This window comes from Loxodonta africana, chromosome 4 (assembly GCF_030014295.1).
Source record: "Loxodonta africana isolate mLoxAfr1 chromosome 4, mLoxAfr1.hap2, whole genome shotgun sequence".
NCBI lineage: Eukaryota > Metazoa > Chordata > Mammalia > Proboscidea > Elephantidae > Loxodonta > Loxodonta africana.
In genome coordinates, this window is record NC_087345.1 from 188,137,093 (window position 1) to 188,154,297 (window position 17,205).

The 17,205-nt window shown below is 36.9% G+C and overlaps 1 protein-coding gene across 6 annotated transcripts in view; it reads left to right on the forward strand.

Annotated features, from left to right (window-relative positions):
* CUL2 (cullin 2) overlaps nucleotides 1–17,205 on the forward strand; it is a 131,437-nt gene that overhangs the window by 95,884 nt on the left and 18,348 nt on the right. For 5 of the 6 annotated variants that reach the window (XM_010600265.3, XM_064285097.1, XM_003420707.3 and 2 more), the window contains 7 exons: nucleotides 670–777; nucleotides 1,897–1,956; nucleotides 2,940–3,068; nucleotides 3,178–3,264; nucleotides 7,297–7,449; nucleotides 7,725–7,802; nucleotides 13,189–13,255. In XM_010600265.3, the coding sequence (XP_010598567.1) occupies nucleotides 670–777; nucleotides 1,897–1,956; nucleotides 2,940–3,068; nucleotides 3,178–3,264; nucleotides 7,297–7,449; nucleotides 7,725–7,802; nucleotides 13,189–13,255 (682 nt within the window). The remainder of the gene's footprint in view (nucleotides 1–669; nucleotides 778–1,896; nucleotides 1,957–2,939; nucleotides 3,069–3,177; nucleotides 3,265–7,296; nucleotides 7,450–7,724; nucleotides 7,803–13,188; nucleotides 13,256–17,205) is intronic. The other variant, XM_023539772.2, reaches the window with a different exon arrangement.

The following is a 17,205-nucleotide window of genomic DNA, read 5'->3' on the forward strand; positions in this document are numbered from 1 at the left end:
TTTATATCATTTGGTCTGTAGGTTCAGGGTGTTGAATGACATTAGGCATAGTGGTGTAGAGTTTGGTGTCAAGGGCTGGGAGATGGAAATACAAGAAAAACAGTAATGCATTTGTCAGAGACTCAAATGATTTTAGCTGACTTAGTTAAGTCTCAGGTAGAGTTCTTCATAGTTATCTTCATTAAGAGGGAAAACTTATTTTTGCAGTAGTAGGTATTTCTTCCTTCTGAGCTGTGAGGCATCGTTTGTTACCGCCCAGCTCTGGGGGCCTATATTTTGACAGATACTGGCTCTTTAGCTCTCGTGTCTCCTTCAGCCATCAGGGGCTTTGAAGACAGCTTTTGGGTATACAGCCCTCTATGAAGGTGATAGTTCAGAGATGGTGTCTTCTTACCCTTAAGTGATGGTAGTCCAACAGAAGAGAGAAGTGTGTTTTTGGAGAGTTTCCTGGCAGGGGAACCTACACCATCCTGCATTTTTGGTGTTGAATGGCAAGCTCATTTCAATGTCAGCATTAAAATTTTTAACACCATCTTAGCTAAAACATTTACTGTTTACCTTTACTGTTAATTTACCTTTACTATTAATTAAACAAATCTTTAGTAAGTGTGATTTTCTCCTTGAACTTCTTAAAATGTGATTTTTTTACTTTGTATCTCAAATTTTTAGATGCCAACACTCTTTGTGGAGTCAGTTTTGGAGGTACACGGTAAATTCATTCAACTTATCAACACTGTTTTAAACGGTGATCAGCACTTTATGAGTGCACTGGATAAGGTAATGTTCATTTTTTATAGTCATTTATTCTCTTTTTTTCATCATCATTGTTTGTCATCATCATTCTTAGGCAGTTTCAGAATTAGGGCCTCTAGTTATGAGATTTCTGATCCAGTTATGGAGATCAACCTCCGGTAACTAATTTCACTGTGGAAGTTAAAATAGAAATGATTAACAACTTTTAAATTACTAACGGAAGGGTTAAATTAAATGTTTTTGAACTCCCATGATTATGTTACGTAAGGGGAATTGTTGCTAATAAACTAATACTGTCTAAAAAGTACATGGATAATTTTAATATTCCTTAGTATTTATTTTTTCCTTTGGAATATAGTACCTGGGTACTTGGGCTATATTGAATAATATTTAAAACAAAAAAAAAATATTCCAGTGAAACTGTTGAGAGCTGAAACTCTATAGGACTGCAGTGTTTTTCTGGCTCTCACAAGTTTTCTGCCTTTGACTCGGGGTGGAGTCTTAGCACTTTTTTATCATTGTTTGTGGAAAATATTTGAGTTTTCCTTCTCGGACAGGTTTCTGCCTTACACAGGTTCCAGCCTTTGCAGGTTTTACTGTATTTTTATAAACCCAAATTTCGATATTCTTTAAAGGAAATTTGCTTAAAAGGTTGTTATAAGGTGAAAGTAATCTTATCTGTGTTCAGATTTTAGTAGTGAGTTATAAAGAATATCTTTCAATAGGAATAAAATATATAATTATTATGTAATTATTATGAGGAAAGGTGCCCTGGTAGTGCTCGGCTGCCAACCAGATGTCGGTGGTTCGAACCCATCAGCTGCTCCTCGGGAGAAAGGTGTGGCATTCTGCTTCTGTAAAGATTACAGCTTCGGAAACCCTGTAGGGTAGTTCTGCTCTGCCCTACAGTGTCACTGTGAGTCGGACTCAACTCGATAGCGGCGGGTTTGGTTTTTTATCATAAGGAATCCATTTCGAGTTTACCCTAAGTTGGATAAGGAAACGCTATTAACAAACTACCACTGAAATGCCAGGTTTTTTGTGGTGTGGTATTTTTTGAACATAGAGATTACAGTGTGTATTGAACCAGCGGTACTTTTACCCTATTGCTGGTGGCTAATTACTGGCCTGTTTTCTATTTAGGCCCTTACATCGGTAGTAAATTACAGAGAACCCAAGTCTGTTTGCAAAGCACCTGAACTGGTAAGTTTAATGGTTGCTTAAAAATAACCTTTTGGAAAGTCTTATTAGAGAATAAAAACTGAAGAGAACATCAAATTGATTTTTTTCAGCATTCTCAGAAAAATAGGCCAAATTAAATTACTAAAAATAAAAGTGATTGTCTGCAACATATATAATTTGGCTTTTATTTAAGAAATGCAAAGGCCATATACCACAGTCTTTCCTTAATAGCTAAGTAAGAAAACATTCCATTTTATGAAGTTTCGGTTTTTTAATGTGTTTGCTTTGAAATAATTTATTTGCGTTACTCCTAATGGAAATCTTGTCATATCTGATGTCTAAAGGAAATCTGATTCTAAATTTTTAGTAACCTTTAAAGGAAACTTTTGCAAGGTTGTTATAAGAGTGAGAAAAAGTAATTGTTTAGTATCAAAAAATTACATAACTGCTCGAAATTCACTTAGATGCTCTTTTAGGAACTTGATACCAGTGCTTTTTTATTACTAGTCCATAAATGTTGATTTGATATTCGACATGTTTATAGTTTTTTTCCCTCAGCTATTTTTCTTTTTTTAATTTTTATTGTGCTTTAAGTGAAAGTTTACAAATCAAGTCAGTCTCTCATACAAAAATTTATATACACCTTCCTATATACTCCTAGTTGCACTTCCCATAATGAGACAGCACACTCCTTCTCTCCACACTCTCTTTTTGTGTCATTTTGGCCTGCTTCTGACCCCCTCTGCCCCCTCATCTCCCATCTGGACAGGGGCTGCCCACATAGTCTCACGTTTGACATGTTTTAGTTTTTTTGAAAAAAAATTGTTCTGTGACGCATACTTTTAAAGGTCTTTAGTTTATGTTCATATTTTTTAAACAAGTTTTAGGACAGCAGAGACTTTGTCCATTGATCTTCACTTTATTTTATTGCTAATTTGCCTCCTTTGAGGCATGATATGTACATAAGGGCCCTTTATGAGACTTGTTATCAATTTCTTTTTGAGCTTGCTAAGTACTGTGACAATTTACTAAAGAAATCAGCAAAAGGGATGACTGAGAATGAAGTAGAAGACAAGCTTACGAGCTTTATTACCGTTTTCAAATATATTGATGATAAGGACGTTTTTCAAAAGGTAAGCTATGAATAGAAAAGTTTTATTTGTATTTTAGTCAGCTTTGATTTATTTTGGAACTTTAAATCAGACAGGAAGTAATCTTAAAAAAATTTTTTTTTAAATGTAGTTCTACGCAAGAATGCTGGCAAAACGTTTAATTCATGGGTTATCGATGTCTATGGATTCTGAAGAAGCCATGATCAATAAGTTAAAGGTAATGTAAGCCTTTGATCCAGTAATGTCTCACCCAGAAATTATTTCAGTAGTACACAAAGACATTGATTATAGCATTATCTGTAATAACAGGACATAATCCATTAACAGGGACTAGTTAAATGTATAAGGGTATATTCATACAGTGGGATATGCAAATAGTGTGTTAAAAAGGCAAAACCCATCTATATATTAATATAGAAAGATCCACAAGATAGTCATTAGTTACTTTAAAAAAAGAGTTACATCACTTGTAGATGAATAAACCTGAAGTATTCCTTTAAGTAGCAAGTTTTGGAGTACAGTTGGATTTCAGTTCATTTCTATATCATTCAACTTGCAGACAGATGAGACAACAATGATTGATTTATATTTGTCCTGAGTTACTCAGGAGTTAAACTTTTCCTGTAGACATTGCATATGGCGTGTATCCCTTCTTAAACATACCGACAATTTACTTTGTTTAAAAAAACTTTTAAAGTAATGTTAACAGAACACAAAGCCTTTTATATCCTGAGATTAGAGATTCAGAATTTTGACCTCGTGATGACAGGTTGAAATAATTTCTCCAAAGAAAAAGATTTGTCATCACTCAGTAGATGATGTTAAAAATATGCCCAAGTGCTTTCCTTTTTTTATTGACTACTCAGAGTATTCCTAGTAACTTTTCATGTGTATTTCACACTAAATATTAAAGTATCTTACATATAATAACAGAGCATTTTGCAGTGTTGAAATGAGATATAAGAATTTATAGAAAAGCTTGTGTTTTTTTTTTTAATTATTTTTATTGTGCTTTAAGTGAAAGCTTACAAATCAAGTCAGTCTCGCATACAAAAATGTATATACACCTTGCTGTATACTCCTAATTGCTCTCCCCCTAATGAGACAGCCCGCTCCTTCCCTCCACTCTCTATTTTCGTGTCCATCCCACCAGCTTCTAACCTCCACTGCCCTCTCATCTCCCTCTAAATAGGAGATGCCAACATAGTCTCAAGTGTCTACTCGATCTAAGAAGCTCATTCTTCACCAGCGTCTTTTTCTCTCCCACTGTCCAGTCCGATCCCTGTCTGAAGAGTTGGCTTCGGGAATGGTCCCTGTCCTGGGCCAACAGAAGGTCTGGGGGCCATGACCACCGGGGTCCTTCCAGTCTCAGTCAGACCATTAAGTCTGGTCTTATGAGAATTTGGAGTCTGCATCCCACTGCTCTCCTGCTCAGGGGTTCTCTGTTGTGTTCCCTGTCGGGGCAGTCATTGGTTGTAGCCAGACACCATCTAGTTCTCCTGGTCTCAGGCTGATGTAGTCTCTGGTTTATGTGGCCCTTTTTGGCTCCTGGGCTCGTAATTACCTTGTGTCCTTGGTGTTTTTCATTCTCTTTTGGTGCAGGAGGGTTGAGACCAATTGATGCATCTTAGATGGCTGCTTGCTAGCATTTAAGACCCCAGATGCCGCTCTCCAAAATGGAATGCAGAATGTTTTCTTAGTAGATTTTATTATGCCCATTGACTGAGGTATTCGCTGAAACCATGGTCCCCAAACCCCTGCCCCTGCTATGCTGGCCTTCGAAGCATTCAGTTTGTTCAGGAAACTTCTTTGCTTTTGGTTTAGTCCAGTTGTGGTGACCTCGCCTGTATTGTGTGTTGTCTTTCCCTTCACCTAAAGGAGTTCTTATCTAATTAGTGAATAATCCTCTCCCTCCCAGCCCCCTCTCATAACCATCAAAGAATATTCTCTTCTCTTTTTAAACTATTTCTCGAGTTCTTATAATAGCCGTCTTAATACAATATTTGTCCTTTTGCAATGAACTAATTTCACTCAGCATAATGCCTTCCAGGTTCCTCCATGTTATGAAATGTTTCACAAATTCACCACTGTTCTTTATCGATGCCTAGTATTCCATTGTGTGAATATACCATAATTTATTTATCCATTCATCCATCGATGGGCACCTTGGTTGCTTCCATCTTTTTGCTATTGTAAACAGTGCTGCACTGAACATGGGTGTTCATATATCTGTGTGTGTAAAGGCTCTTATTTCTCTAGGATATATTCCGAGGAGTGGGATTGCTGGATTGTATAGTAGCTCTATTTCTAGCTTTTTAAGGAAGCACCAAATCAATTTCCAAAGCGGTTGTAGCATTTTACATTCCCACCAGCAGTGTAAAAGTGTTCCAGCCTCTCTACAACCTCTACGACATTTATTATTTTGTGTTTTTTGGATTAATGCCAGCCTTGTTGGAGTGAGATGGAATCTCATTGTAGTTTTGATGTGCATGTCTCTAATGGCTAAAAAAAAAAAAAAATTTTTTTTTTTTTTAATGGCTAATGATTGTGAGCATTTCCCCACATAGCTGTTAGCTACCTGAATGTCTTCTTTAGTGAAGGGTCTGTTCATATCTTTTGCCCATTTTTTAATTGGGTTCTTTGTCTTTTTGTAGTTGAGTTTTTGCAGTATCATGTAGATTTTAGAGATCAGGTGCTGATCAGAAATGTCAAAGCTAAAGGCTTTTTCCCAGTCTGTAGGTAATCTTTTCACTCCCTTGGTGAAGTCTTTGGATCAGCATAGGAGCTCCCAGTTATCTAGTTTTTTCTTTGCATTGTTAACAATGTTTTGTATACCATTTGTGCCACCCATCAGGGCTCCTAACGTTGTCTCTGTTTTTTCTTCCATGATCATCATCATTACAGATTTTATATTTAGGCCTTTGATCCATTCTGAGTTCATCATTGTGCATGATGTGAGGCATGGGTCCCGTTTCATTTTTTTGCAGATGGATATCCAGCTATGCAATACCACCTGTTAAAAAGACTTGTCTTTTCCCCACTCAACTGATTTGGGGCCCTTGTCAAATGTCAGCTGCTGATATGTGGATGGATTTATGCCTGGACTCTCAATTCTGTTCCATCTGCATATTTATCTGTCATTGCACCAGCACCAGGCTGTTTTGACTGCTGTGGCAGTATAATAGGTTCTAAAATCAGGTAGAGTGAGGCCTCCCGCTTTGTTCCTCTTTCTCAGCAATGCTTTGGCCAATCCGGGGCCTGTTTCCCTTCCATACGAAATAGGGGATCTGTTTCTCCATCTCATCAAAAAAATGTTATTGGAATTTGGGTTGGAATTGCATTGTATCTATAGATAGCTTCTGGTAGAATAGACACCTTTACAGTGTTAAGTCCTCCCATTCATGAGCAAGGCATGTCCTTCCACCCATGCAAGTCTCACCTGGTTCTTGCAGAAGTGTTTTGTATTTTTCTTTGTGTAAGTCTCCTACATCCATGACAAGACTTATTCCTAAGTATTTTATCTTCTTGGGAGCTACTACAAATGGCATCGACCTGGTGACCTCCCCCTCAATGTTCCCCCTGTTGGTGTAGAGGAATCCAACTGATCTTTGCATGTCCATCTTGTACCCTGACACTCTGCTGAACTCTTCCACTAGTTCCAGTAGTCTTCTTTAGGATTCCCCAGGGCCCTCTGTGTACAAGATCACGTCATCTGCAAATAGAGACACGCTTACTTGTTCCTTGCCAATCTGGATGCCCCTCAATTCTTTATCTAGCCTAATTGCTCTGGCTAGGACCTCCAGCACAATGCTGAACAAGAATGATGACAAAGGGTATCTTTGTCTGGTCCCGGATCCCAAGGGGAATGCCTCCAGGCTCTCTCCATCTAGGACGATGTTGGCTATTGGCCCTGTACAAATGCCCTTTACCATGCTGAGGAATAAAAGCTTGTGTTTTAAAGAGATATTGTATCATAATTATGTTTTTATTTACTTATTTAGTGGCCTTTAAAAAGAAAGGAATTTGTTTTGCACAACCCCTTGAGGTACACTTTGCCCTGTTGGGTTGCTGTGAGTCAGAATTGATTCAACAGCAATGGGGTTTTTTGGTTTTAGGTGTAGATACAGAGGGAGGGCATTTAAATGCAGTAGTAAGCGATTCTTACTAATCCAGTATGGCTTATCCTTTTTTCTTTCTAGATGATTTTTAAAACAAAACAAAACGCCCTTTTTTTTTATTTTTTTAACAGCAAGCCTGTGGTTATGAGTTTACCAGCAAGCTACATCGGATGTATACAGATATGAGTGTCAGTGCTGATCTCAACAATAAGTTCAGCAATTTTATCAAAAACCAAGACACAGTAATAGATTTGGGAATTAGTTTCCAAATATATGTTCTGCAGGTATGAATATGTGTTTTATTGTGGGCATATCCTAATCATTTCACATACTCTGATACAAAGGATTAATAAATGGATGTCGGATTAGATTTTTTTCAGTTAATTGATTGTGTCTTCCAAAGTTACATTTGGAATCAAATATTCCATGATAGTGATGCTGATGGGTTTTATCAAAATTTTGAGGGAGGGGAAAAAAGATGTTTTAGTTCTTGTATCATTTTTTAAATATTTATTTTCGAGTTAGATGACGTTGATCTTTTTACCCTTTTTCTGCTTAGGCTGGTGCGTGGCCTCTTACTCAGGCTCCTTCATCTACATTTGCAATTCCCCAGGAATTGGAAAAAAGTGTACAGATGGTACGTTTGTAGAAAATGTATTAGAAGACCTAAAGTGTTTTAGTAATTGTCTTCGTATTATATTCCTTGAAATATTTTTCTAAAGTTTTAAGGGTTCATGTGATACAAAAATTATGAGTTTGCTCAGCTGCAATATGAAGACATGGTCTTCCACAGCCCTGCCTCCCCAGGGTTGCCCTCACTTCTGATGCGCTGACAGCTAACTCAGAGGTTTCCACAACCACCCTCAGGTTGCATAATTCACTAGAACGACCCACAGAACTCAGGGAACTGCTACATCCCCTTTTTACAGCTTTGTAATCCAAAAGGATACAAATCAGAACCACCCAGAGAAACTTATAGGGCAAGGTCTGGGAGGGTCTCCAGGGATGAATTACACTCTTGGAATTGAGGTGTTACAATACTCAAAGAGTATTATCGGCCAGGGAATCTCACCTGAGCTTTGGTGGTGTCCAGAGTTTTTATTGACACTTCATTATGAAGGCAGGATTGTGTGAATCATTTGCCACGTGGTTGAACTCAAAACTCTAGCCACCTTCCCTCCTTGGAGGTCAGGATAGCAAGCGTCCCAAAGCTCCAAGCCTCTAATCCCATGGTTGGTGTTTCTGGCCGCTAGCCCCCCATCTTGAGTCATCTCCTTAATATAAGCTGTGGAAGGCCTCACCATGAGTCACCTTTGTTGGTATCAACTATCAAGTGTAGGCCAGGGTGGGGTGGGGGGGCACCATGAATAACAAAGACATTCCAGTCACTTGCGAAATTCCAGTAGTTCAGAGGTTATCAAACTGGGGACGCAGAAAGGTCCGCCAAATTCTTTATTACACAGGAATATATTCCACAAATTACAGTCAGTCTTTCTTTTGGGAAGAATATTAAATAACTGTAGTTACTAATATTAAAACCAAAATGCTAAAGAATATCATAGAGATCTTTGTCAAAATGTGTCTGTTGTTCTTAGTAAATTTACTGTCTGCTCTTAAGCAGTTTCAAATTATAAAAATTTTGATACCTAACACTTAAAAAAATGATTTTTCCATTTGAATCTTGAGCCAATTTTTTTTTTTTTTTTTTCCTGTGTTATAGTTATTCCTGGGCTGTAGCTTAGGCAAATACATGTGAGATGTGAACTATGCTAGAAAAGTGGATTGAAGCCGGAAAATTCAAGGGAAAGTTACTTTAAAATATGATCGAGTAGAAACCCTGGAATGCTTACCAAAAAACATTTTAAAGGACTTTCATTTTTTAATAGCTTTATTGAGGTAGAATTCATATACTGTGCAGTTCACCCACTTAAAATACATAGTTGAAGGTATATTTAGTATATTCCCAGAGTTAGGCACGCACCACCACATTTTGGAACATTTTCCCTTCCCCAGAGGAAGCCCCCTGCCCACTGGCAGTTACCGTAGGTCCGTTGATGCTGTGGCCTGTGTGAGTACTTCACTCCTGTTTACCGCTGACCAATACCCCATTGTTTGGATAATGGTGCATTTTATTTACCTGTTCCTCGGTGAATGGACATTTAGGTTGTTTCTACTTTCTTGGTATTATGAATAATGCTGCCATGAACATTTGTGTACAGGTTTTTGAGGGAACATGTTTTCATTTTTCTTGAAGCTAACCCCTCTTGAGTCTCTAACTTAATCAAAGAGGCTTTCTATTACTTCACGGGATGAAAATTTTGGTAGCAGTTTTTTTCTAGAGAAACCTTTATCAGCCTTTAATAGACCCTTTATTTGGACAGTGATTTGAGGTTGTGAACCAGTGAGCTATGCATAGATTTATGATGTTTAAAATGAAAATGCCATTTCATTACATTATTTCCTTTTTTTTTTTAATGGAAATCCTGGTGGTATAGTGGTTAAGTGCTACGGCTGCTAACCAAAGGGTCGGCTGTTCGAATCTGCCAGGTGCTCCTTGGAAACTCTATGGGGCAAGTTGTACTCTGTCCTATAGGGTCTCTATGAGTCGGAATCGACTCGACAGCACTGGGTGTGGTTTTTTTGGTTTTATGCACAGTAGATAGTTTGGATCATTTTATTATAGGAAGTTTTTTTTTTTTTTCTTAAAAGAATTGCAAATAAAATAAACATAATGAAACACCATTTCATTACATTATTTCCTAGAGCTATGCATAGTAGGTAGTTTGGATCATTTTATTAAAGGAATTTTTTTTTTTTTCTCTTAAAAAAAGAAGAATTACAAATAAAATAAACACAGTGCAGCTCTGGAATCATAATTCCTAGGTTCGAATGTTTATTCTGCCATTGACCAAGCTCTGTGGCTTTGGGCAAGTAACTTTCTAAATCTCTTAACTGACAACGGTATTACCTCATAGTGTTGTTATGGGGATGAAATGAGGTAGTCCATGTAAAGCACCTAGCCTGGTGTGTAGTAAGTGCTCACTAAATGTTAGTTGGTAATAGAGGTAATAATACTATACTCACAATGATGGTAGTAGTCGTGGTAATAGTAGAGTAGAATATATAACCTGCCAGGTGGATTTCAGGATAAGAGGCATAAGGTAGACGTTCAGAATAGAAGTCTAGGACTTCTTACATCCTCTTTGAAAAAGGGATTGAAGCACAAACCGTCTTATAAACCATATGAAGAGGAGCATTCACCAGATAACCCTTTGGGTGTATCCCCGAGCTATTATGGATTTTGCAGAAGGATAGATGGGAGCTAGGGGCCTGGGGTGGGGTAGCCAGGTAAAACATCCTGATGTATTTGTGACCAGGCAAGAGAAAGAAAATTGACTTATTTGTTCTTAAGCCTACTTCTCCATTCATAATTAAGGGAGAGAATGGGGGCCAGCTGAAGTAAAGTTTTCTTCTAACTTTGTGTCCTTCCCTCTCTCCTTGAAATAATTATTTTCCAGTGATCGTTTTTTAACTCCCATGAACTTTGTATGTATGGCCTTCATTAGATTTCAGTTTGCACACTTACAAGTAGGAATCAGGGTTCTCTCTAAATATAAAATTACGTAAGCCCAAGAATTTTCTTCTCTTCATTTGGATTTTTTCTACCTACTGGTAGAGAGAGTTTGTCCTTAGACTTCTTCCTAGTAAATCCAAGTTTTCAATTACCTAGGAATGAAAATCCATTTGTATATTTAATAGTGTCCGTTTCTCATGTGTAAATCAACTCATCTTGATTTAGCGACAATTCCTATTTTTTATTTTATTCTTAATATAGCTATTTATAAAAAATAACTTCCATTTTATACACAAATGTCTTAAAATTACCTTATATGTAAAATGGAGATTGTGAGAATGGCCCAAGACGGGGCAGTGTTCATTCTGTGGTAGATATGGGCACCATGAGTCTGAACCAACTGGACGGCACCTAACAAAAACAAATCTTAAAATTATGGACATAAAGGCCATTTGAGTTCTGTTTAATTGCCCTCAAGCAGACTTTTTAAGATGCTGTCCTTCAGCCTGAGTATTCCTTACTTTAAGATGAAAAAGTTAAATGTATTTCTTACTTAATCAACTTCGGTAACACAATTATTTGATTATACAGTAAGCAAGGTGTGTACGGCTTTTGTCTTGTTCTACCAGGTTAATTTACGGTGTTCCCATTTGGGGCTGAAGTGCCTTGTTCTTCAGCATTTGTAGATATGAGTCTTTAGATTTTAAATTTAAGGATGAAGGAGTATTTTCTTTTGCCGTATTGATATTATCAATAAAACTTTAGTGAACAGTGCTAATTGCATAAACAGGTAAAACATGTGCCTTCACAGCTTAGAATCTTAAAGCTAATTTCACACTTCAATAATTTATAAAGAACACTTTTAGCTTGGGTTTCTTATTTTTAAAAGTGCTTTATTTTGCTTTGGTCCACAAATTGGTTATAAATTATGAGATGTATACTAGTAATGGAATTTTATTGACAACCCCATTAAACCAGTTCTCATCAAGTCAGTGATGACTTATAGCTGACCCCACAGGACAGGGTAGAACTGCCCCGTAGAGCTTCCAAGGAGCGGCTGGTGGAGTCAAACTGCCGACCTTTCGGTTAGCAGCTGAGCTTTTAACCAGCGGAGCCACCAGGGCTCCATTGACAACCCCAAATAAACCAAGCCTGTTGCTGTCTAGGTGGTTCTGACTTGTGGCGACCCTATAGGATACAGTAGAACTACTCCATAGGGTTTCCAAGAAGCCCCTGAAGAATTCGAACTGCTGACCTTTTGGTTAACAGCTGAACTCCTAAACACTGCACCACCAGGGTTTCCTTGAAGACCCAGTAGGTTATTAATTAGTCAAAGTATACTTCTAGAATCTCCTTATGGCATATTTTTGTTTGGTCTTGCCTAGATTAGAAGTAAGAAAATCTTTAGTATTCCAGGTACCAGTCATTTTCTAGTGGTCACGAAAACGGGTTGGTGGCTATACTGGTAGAGGAGAGTGCTGGGGTATTAACATTGGAGGGGAAAACGTGCTGAACAAGCCTCAGCTTCTCTAGACTAGTGAAACTTGGAATAAGCTGCTAACTCTATTGATTGCTTTAGTTAAACTAAAAGGTAAAGTTTGATATGCAAATAAAAGCTTTAGGTATAAAATTATGTTCACATTCTGAGATGTGACATGATGCATTCAGATGTTTTTCAGTTTTGAAATGAAGTTGAATTTCTATCTTCGTTACATTTCAGTATCATTGTCGTGCTGTATATTGTATACTAGCACTTCACAAGCTAGGAGCTCTGTGTTTTAGACTGAGGCCTACAATCACACATTCAGTTCAGGGAAGGAATTTTCAGAGCTTCAAAGCTGCATTAATAGAATGTTCAATTTAATTATTCACAGTTATAGTAACTAAAAAATATCCACAGAAAAGTACTCTGAAGCTTTGTTTTTATCAGTGTTTCACTGGGTGTGGAAGTTAAATCATAGACATCGCTTCATAGGTAACCATGCAAATATTAATCAACCTGTCACTTCAGCAAGGGTGTACGTTGGCAAATAGATTAGAAATGAAGAAATGATTCATATTTTCATATGGAAATGTATGTGGTGGTGTTTTTGGTCAGTAGTTAGTATTTATAAAGCCTAAATTAATATTATCCAAAAATGGTAATGAATTACAATGTCATTTCTGAATTTATATGAAAAGTCAAATTTGCAGTGCTGTGGTTTACTGCAGAAAACCCTAGACAAGATTGTCAGTGAAAAGACCTGGGTTAATATTTGCATGATCATGGCCAGGGACTGTATGAATATGTCTTTTTAGCTGTAGAATGAGAAGGTATACCATGGGCTATAATGTCCTTTCTAATATGAACCTTTTTTTTTTTTTTTTTATACATTTGTACCATGGTGATAGCCAAGTAAATTATAATAGCTAAAAATAATTAAAAAAATTTTTTTTTTCTTTTTTACAGTTTGAATTATTTTACAGCCAACATTTCAGTGGAAGGAAACTTACATGGTTACATTATCTTTGTACAGGTAGGTGCATTCAACTGTATGTGGTTTAATGAAATGCACTTGATATGATTATGTTACTAATTTGGAAACATTTCTTATAGCCTAATTATAGTTTTAAATCTTTTCTGTTCCCTCTCCCTTTCTGGTTACCATGAAAGCAACAAATGAAGTTCAGGTGTAGAACATTTTAATAGTATTTTATAATTATGCTGCTTATAATATTACTGCTTAATAAGGGAATTTCTAAATTTTATAATGGTTTATTACATTTCTGTAGAAAACTACTTTTTATAGACATTAGAAACTTTATGTAGAAACTGAACCTTGATGACTTCGATACTCCTCATAGCCTATTCTAAGTATGCCACATATCCTCGGAAATTTCATTAACTGTTACAGCATCATGAGGAGACCTAACCATTTGATTTTTATTTGTGGCACTATAGTGAACTGTAGTAGTAAATACTTTTCCCAGAAGGTCTCCATGTCCAGTAGTTTCCAGTTTAGGAGGTAACTTTAATCAGAATCTCATCATTTCCTTTACTTCTTTCTGAAATAGTGGGGTCCACTTATTGACAGTAGAGTTATTAACACCTGAATAAAACCAAAAACAAAAAACCAAACCCATTGCCACTGAGTCGATTCCGTCGCATAGCAGCCCTATGGAAACCCTGGTAGCATAGTGGTTAAGTGCTGTGGCTGCTAACCAAAAGGTTGGCAGTTCACATCCACCAGGTTCTCCTTGGAAACTCTATGGGGCAGTTGTACTCTGTCCTATAGGGTCGCTGTGAGTATACCTGAATAATTATAGGTTATTCAGTTGCTATTAGTTGCCTGAAGGTGTTAGTCAAAAGAAACGCTCAAATTTTCTTACCTTTGCTAAAGCTGTGCTTTGAAATGTATGTGGAATGAGCTTTACTTTTGTCTAAGAATGAAAGAGTATATATGTTACTATCTCCTAGAAATGGTACAGTGAAATTCAAATCTCATCAGTTGCCGTAATCCTTATTAGTCTTTTCTCTCCACTCACATAAGAGTAATTTCATCTAAATAACTATAATACTTGCCGTTTATTTAACTGACATACACCTTGGAATATGGTGGCTTATTATGGTAGTAATTGTACAAGTTTATTTTTATTGAACTAGCTGGGTTTTTTTTTGTGTGTGTGTATGAAATAAAGAGGTGTTTAATGATATCCTTAGTAACTGGTGACTTAATAGGCGACCTTTTATTCTATACCTGTTATGAATGTTTTTCTACTCTCATTTAGTAAATACAGTTGGCTTTAAGGAAAAAAAAAAAAAAAATGCTGGGCCAGAATTTCAGATATTGTGTCTTCGAAGAAAGCTAGTAGACCTTAATGTAGTTGAATTCAATTTGCTTTTACTGCCCTGCGTATTTATCTTGGGGAGATTAAGCTGTCTTGTTTATCCTGATTACCTCAGTAATAATAAACAGGTTTGTTATTTTTTTGGTGTTCACCTAACTGTATACAGGAACAAAGAGGGAGTGCATAGTTTTTACCATTGGTATTTGGTCTGAAAGAAAATAACTTTCTTCTGTTTTAAAACTGTAATATTAATTCCCAAGGTGGTTTTTGGACCTCGTTTATTTGTTTTGTCTTGTTTTAGGGATGTGTGTGTGTGTTAATTAAAGCTGAATAGTTCTTTTTTTGGAAAAGAGATGTTTATAAATTCATTTCTTGTTTTGAATCACTAAAGGCACTGGAAAAAACTTTTGATCTGTCAGTGAAACTGTTGGATAGAGGTTTTGTTTTGTTTTTTGTTTATTCGTTTAACAAAAGGTTCCCAGACACTCTCCATGCTTGATACTTGTTCTGTAGTGCCCACGTTTGGCTTAAGACTCAAACTCAAGGACTCTTCTAAAACATTGGCTTTGATCCTGTTTCTTGAGAATCCCCATCACCCGTACTTAACATTACTAGCCCATTTCTACACTCCCAGCTTATTAAAACCTAAGAAACAGTTTGATTTTTTTTTTCCTTTTGTTTATAAGCCAAGAGTCTTTATAGATAGTTGGAGATAGGATATACAGTGGTATCTGGAAGAATTTAAAGTCAGAAGAACTAGGGTTAAATATTAGCTCACCACTTACTAGCTGTGTAACCTTGAGTAAGTTCTCTGAGCTTGTTTTCTTGTCTGTATCTTGGTTAAATTCATTCATCAACTCAAAGAACATCTCCTCTGTTCTAAGAACTTCTAAATGCCAGGTATACAGATATAAAATACAGAGCCTCAGCCCTCAAAAAGCTCACTTCTAGTTGGAGGAAAGATAGCTTAATAATTATCCCACAGTGTTTTGAATGCTGTGATAGAGAGGCAGGCCTAGGGTGTCATGGTGTCACATAGACTGATGGTGGCAGACAGGAACTGGTGAGGTAGATAACATCAGAATTTGGTTTTCAGAGATGAATAGGACTTAGCCAAGATGGGCAAAGACGAGTGTGGAGAGTGTATTACCAATGGAGGTAAGAACTTTAAGAAGTAAGCAATCTGCCATAGCAGATGTGACAAAGATACTGAGTGAGAGAAAGCCTAAGATTCCACTGGATTTATGACTAGGAGATTGGATAGAATTATGCTAGGAGAACAACTTGATGAAGGTACAAATATAGAACCTTGAAATCGTTATACTGTGTGGATATAAATAAGTTTTATTTGTGACAGAGCAAGAAGTTGAGAAATGATGAATTCAAGGGGGCTTATTTATTTTTTTATAACACTTTACCAGATGTGAAATTTGGTCACTTAAGGTGGTAGCCACCAGGCATCTCCATTGTAAAGTGACTCTTCCCTTGTTAAATTAGCAGATGAACCTGAGGGGTGATCCTTGGGTTCCATATGAATACCTTTTCCACGAACACCCTTACCTAATGATTTTGGCGTCCTGAATCACTTATTTCATCATTGGTCGCAAAATGGTCTGTCATTCCCTCAACGTTTATTAGCTGACAAGAAAAGCTTGCCTTAAGAGATGAGGTTGCTGACAGGTAATCAGGGAGCAACTTGAATAAAACTGTTATTTCCTGCTGTTGTAAATGTTTGGAGTTTCTTAGAATTTGCCAGCCTGTTCACCAGGTTACCATAAATCACCGTCTTTGGTCATATTCCCTTTCTGCATACTTGGCAGTAAATGAAATGAATTGTCTGGATTTAGGGTTTCCTTCCTTACCCCCACGCTCCTCTTCCCTTCCCCAGTCTTTTCACTTGTGAGCTGGCCAGGAGAGAAGAAGAGTGCTGAAAAAGGTGCAAACAGGTCCATGTACTCCTGATCCTTGATAAGTTACTGGAAAATATCAAGGAAAATTACATAATGTAAAACTAGTTAGTTTTTCTGTTCTTAAATGTTGTAGGATGAACTCAGTCTTAAGTAAATGGTACTTTGGTCCCTTACTTGTATTTTCTCCTCATGCTCTTTGGGTTCTGGTGGTGGGGAGAGATTATTTTTTGTGGCAGAAGACTCATTCGGTCCCCAAACCCATGTATACTACAGCATCAGTGTTATGGATTGAGTTGACCTCATGACAGTCAGTGACAGTGTCATGAGGTCAGAATGACCTGATTAAGTAGGATGGTTCCATTTAATCATTTTGGTGCTTGATGCATTATTTTGTGTTTCTGGCATTTGGTTAAGCAGTCATTGCACAAATGTGTAATATGATTCATGCGATATTTTGTTTCTTCTATTTCCCAAACTTAGCTGTTGGACAGAGAGCCTTCAAAATAATCTTTATACTGATTGCTAGTGGTACGCTTCTGATGATTGTTTTCTACTTGAGCCCTTTGCGTTAATCAGATATTCTAATTAATGTATTAATCCTCCTTTCATGAAAATTCAAACATTAGGAATTTTTCTATCCAAAGAATTTTGAAAAATATTTCTGAATACCAGTTTTATTCTCTTCGTTAATATGAATTAAATCAAGACATAATTGATAATGATAATAA